Source organism: Chlorella variabilis (assembly GCF_000147415.1).
Source record: "Chlorella variabilis unplaced genomic scaffold CHLNCscaffold_25, whole genome shotgun sequence".
NCBI lineage: Eukaryota > Viridiplantae > Chlorophyta > Trebouxiophyceae > Chlorellales > Chlorellaceae > Chlorella > Chlorella variabilis.
Window position 1 is genome coordinate 649,677 of NW_005435063.1, and position 3,785 is coordinate 653,461.

General features: G+C 69.6%; 2 protein-coding genes across 2 annotated transcripts in view; one reads left to right on the forward strand and one right to left on the reverse strand.

The window, feature by feature from the left end:
- Nucleotides 1–1,804, reverse strand: part of CHLNCDRAFT_139629 (hypothetical protein) — a gene marked incomplete at both ends in the record, with an annotated part of 4,852 nt that extends 3,048 nt beyond the window's left edge. The window contains 7 exons of the mRNA XM_005844070.1: nt 117–236; nt 388–484; nt 640–808; nt 985–1,056; nt 1,228–1,313; nt 1,519–1,609; nt 1,730–1,804. Of these exons, the coding sequence (XP_005844132.1) occupies nt 117–236; nt 388–484; nt 640–808; nt 985–1,056; nt 1,228–1,313; nt 1,519–1,609; nt 1,730–1,804 (710 nt within the window). The remainder of the gene's footprint in view (nt 1–116; nt 237–387; nt 485–639; nt 809–984; nt 1,057–1,227; nt 1,314–1,518; nt 1,610–1,729) is intronic.
- Nucleotides 1,805–2,559: 755 nt separating this feature from the next.
- Nucleotides 2,560–3,785, forward strand: part of CHLNCDRAFT_139630 (hypothetical protein) — a gene marked incomplete at both ends in the record, with an annotated part of 1,585 nt that continues 359 nt past the window's right edge. The window contains 4 exons of the mRNA XM_005843996.1: nt 2,560–2,676; nt 2,789–2,907; nt 3,048–3,239; nt 3,376–3,754. Coding sequence (XP_005844058.1) covers nt 2,560–2,676; nt 2,789–2,907; nt 3,048–3,239; nt 3,376–3,754 — 807 coding nt within the window. The remainder of the gene's footprint in view (nt 2,677–2,788; nt 2,908–3,047; nt 3,240–3,375; nt 3,755–3,785) is intronic.

Genomic DNA, 3,785 nt, shown 5'->3' on the forward strand with positions numbered 1-3,785 from the left:
GTATCCACCCCACCCCGCTCAACTCCTCCCCACCCGGTCGCTGTTCCCGCTGGTGCAGCGGCACCCGCCACACACAGAACCCTTCTGCCCGCGCCGGCCAGCCAGCCAGCCCCCACCTCAGCTGGTGGTCCAGGTACTGGCGCCGCTCGGGGCCGATGTCGATGTTGTCGGAGTCGAAGACGGAGCGCCAGAAGAAGCGGCGCAGCCAGTCCATCTGGCGCAGCGGCAGGTCGTACCTGCGGCGCCGCACGGCGGGTCGGTACGTCGGCCAGCCAGCTGGCTGCTAGCAAGGGCCGAGGTGCACCCGTGCTGCTGCTCGGAGCGGCAGGTGCAGGCGCCGTTACCACCACATGCTTGCAGCGGCACGCCCAGAGCCCCCAGCCTCACTTGGAGGACGTGAAGAAGTCGCACACACCCAGCAGACCCTGCTCGCGGTCCAGGTAGGAGATGGCGCGGTCCACGGCGGCGTGGAAGGGAGGGATCACTGCGGGGCAGGGGCGGGCGGGTGGGCCCCAAGAGGGTGGGAAGCAGCATCGCACACAGCCCTGTGCACGGCAGCGTGTGGGCTGTGTGGCTGACAAGCCGGGTGTCCTACGCTGCTCTCGCTCCCTCCCCGCCCACGCCAGGCCCGGGCCTCACTGGACAGGGAGTAGGAGAAGGTGACGAGGGTGGCCGCGCCCTCTGGCGGCGCAAAGTGGCATGCGTCCGCCTCCACCACCCGCACGTTGGCCCACCCCTTCTCCGCCACCTTCTTGCGCGCCTGCTCGCACAGCGACTTGCACAGGTCCACCACGTAGATGGCCTTGAACTGAGGCGGCGGCAGGGTTGGACGCAGTAACAGGCATGTGCAGGGGTGGGGGTGCAGGCAGGGCGCACGGCTGTGGGGACGGGCCTATGGCGCCTGGAGCGGTGCTGGCTGTGGGGACAGCTGCTAGTGGGGGGCTGGTAAGAGCGCAGGGTGCTGGGTGGGGGCGCACCCCCCACCTGCGCCAGGTCGATGTAGGATGACATCATGTCCACATTCTCCCCGGTGCCGCCGCCCAGGTCCACCCACACCTGCGCGCAGGAGGAGCGGGCGGGAAGGGCGGCAGCGGTTGGCTGTGCTCCCAAGCAAGGCCACGCAGGGCAGGGCAGGGCAGGGCAGGGCAGGGCAGGGCAGGGCAGGGCAGGGCAGAGCAGAAGGTCACCAGGCGCTGCTGCCATTGAGCTCGCCCTCCCACCGCCCACCATGTCGTCGCAGTCGCGCAGGCGTGCGGCGCAGGCGGCCAGCATGGGGCGCCGCCCCCACAGGAACTTGGAGCGGAAGCTGTCGTCTGCGGGTGGGGAGGGGGCAGGGGACGTGACGAGCAGGGTTGTCTGTGTGGTGGTGGTGTGTCAAAGTCAAGCGGGAGGAGGGCATGAGTCCGTGCGGTGAGCGTGCAGCGGCAGCCCGCCAGTGGCACAGGGGGAGGCTTCCTCTTGGGCGACCCAGCGGGAAGACGGTCGGACCCCCGCCCACCCACCCCACCAGCCACCCACATGCGTGCGCCTGGTTCTTGTAGAAGCTCTCCAGGCGCTCCGCGTGGTCGTCTGTGTCGCGCAGCTTCTTGAACCAGATGTTCTTCAGGACCTGGGAAGGCAGGCAGGCAGGCAGGCAGGCATGGCGGCAGGAGAGCAGCAGGTGAGGCTGCTACGAAGGGGTCGTGGTCCTGGAGGAGGCAGTTCGGAGGGAGGCAGCGTGGCCACGCACCAGCATGTCGTTCTTGAAGCCCTGCAGCTTCTGCCGTGCCTCCAGCTTCAGCTCCAGGCTGGCCAGCCGCTCCATCATGGAGGGAGTCCTGCAAAGGCAGGGCCCACCGGCGGGGCAGGAGGCGGCGGCGGCGACATCGGCGGCGGCGGGAAGCAATGAACAGGAAGCCCTTGCCAGCGCTCGCCTCCCTGGTTCACGCGGCGTCAGTTGGCTGTGGGGCTGCACACCTGCGCATGCCCCTCCTGGAGCCGAGCCCTGCGTCGCCGCCACGGCCCATCTTTGGCGCTCGATTGCCACGCTACTCGAAGAGCCGGATGGCGTGATGCTTCCCGGCAGTCGAATGCAGGGAGCTGGCGCTCTGATGCTGTTCCCCCGCAAAGGATGGTGGGTGGCAACTGGGCGGGCACCTGTGCCAGCGAGTTTGGACGCCGCAGCAGCTGATAAAACGACTGATCGCGTCCCTGGCTTGCCGTGGCAACTTCAAAAGCCGCAGGGATGCCATGTCCAGCGAATATGCAAGGCCACTAGGCAGCTCAGCACGCCCAGCAGCGGGGTCCGCCCTTACGACAGAGCGCTTCCCCCGATACAGCCAATCGCCTCTACTCACTGAGCGACCAAACAAGTTCGCGCGCTGCATTGGGAGAAGCGCCGCACCTCCCTGCACCGACTGGTCTGCTGGGCCTTCTCCTGCACCCCTCCCGCCCGGGAGGTGCTCTGCGGGGCTTCGCCTCACTCTGGCATAGGTTGTCCGCCCGCGCGCCAGCGCCCAGCCCCTCCCCGCAGCTGCCTCGACCGCGCCGCCGCCGCCCTTGAGGTTCGCGCCGTCGCGAATGTGGTGCACCCCGCGGCTGGGCCCTGGACCCTTCCAGCTGGAACTGGTGTCTGAGAAGCTGATCAAGCCGCCTGCCGTCAGCAGCGCCCGGACAGAGCTGGCCTGCCTCGACCAGGTGTCGTTGGCGCTGCACCGTGGCGGCTGCCGCAGGCGGCACTGGTGGCGCAGCCCCTGGTCCACCTCCCCCGCCCTCGACCTGCTCCCCCTCTCCTGCCCTCTGGCTACAGGTCAACGTGATCACCTGCACCACGAGGGCGTGGGGGTGGCAGGGAGGGCGGCTTGACGCGGCCGCCCTGGAGGCGGCGTTGCGGGCCACAGTCACCGACCTGCCCTTCTTGGCGGGCAGGTGGGTGGGCGGCACCCCCCATGCTGCACAGGCTGCACATGTCCCTTCCCATCCACGACGGGAGCGCCACCGGGGGCGCATTCACGTCCACTCTTCTTCTGATGAAACTAAGCTCCCCTGCCGCCGCCCCGCCGCCGCAGGATCTGCAAGATGGAGGGCGGCCGCCTGGGCAGCCTGCACATTGAGCACAGCGGCGCGGGCGCGCTGCTGACGGTGGCGACCAGCGAGGATGCCCGGGTGGCGGGCATGGGGCCGCTGACCTGGCCGCAGCCGCGCATCACGCTGGCCGCGCCTGCCATCCCTTTCTACATCCCGCCCATGGATGGCAGGCGGTGAGCGAGCATGATGAAGCTGTGCCTGCAGCCTGCCGGGACTGCCTGCCTGCCACGCCCCTCCCCCTGCCCTCAAGAGAAACAAAGAAAGCATCTGCGCCGCACACCTGCGCCCCTCCCCGTCTCGCCTGCGCAGGGTGATGGCGGGCAAGGAGCCGCTGATGAAGGTGCAGCTCAGCCAGCTGGCGGATGGAGACGTGCTGGGCATCACCCTGAGTCATTTGGTGTGCGACGGGGTGCGCTGGCCCCTGCTGGCGGCCCACCTGGCGGCGCGGTACCGCGAGCGCGTGGGCGGCCCCCCCGCAGACCCCGCGCACCTGCTGCGCCCCGTGGACCGCTGCCTGATGTCTTCGGGCGCCATGGCGGCGCAGCTTGGGTGCGAGGGCGGCGAGTGGCGGGAGCACCGGCTGGAGGTGCGGCCCAGCCTGGGCGGCTACTGGCGCCTGGCAAAGCTGCTGGTGGCGGACGGACTGCAGCCCATGCAGCTGCTGGTGCTGCACATCCCGGCACAGCAGGTGGCCCAGCTGAAGCAGATGGCGGCAGGTG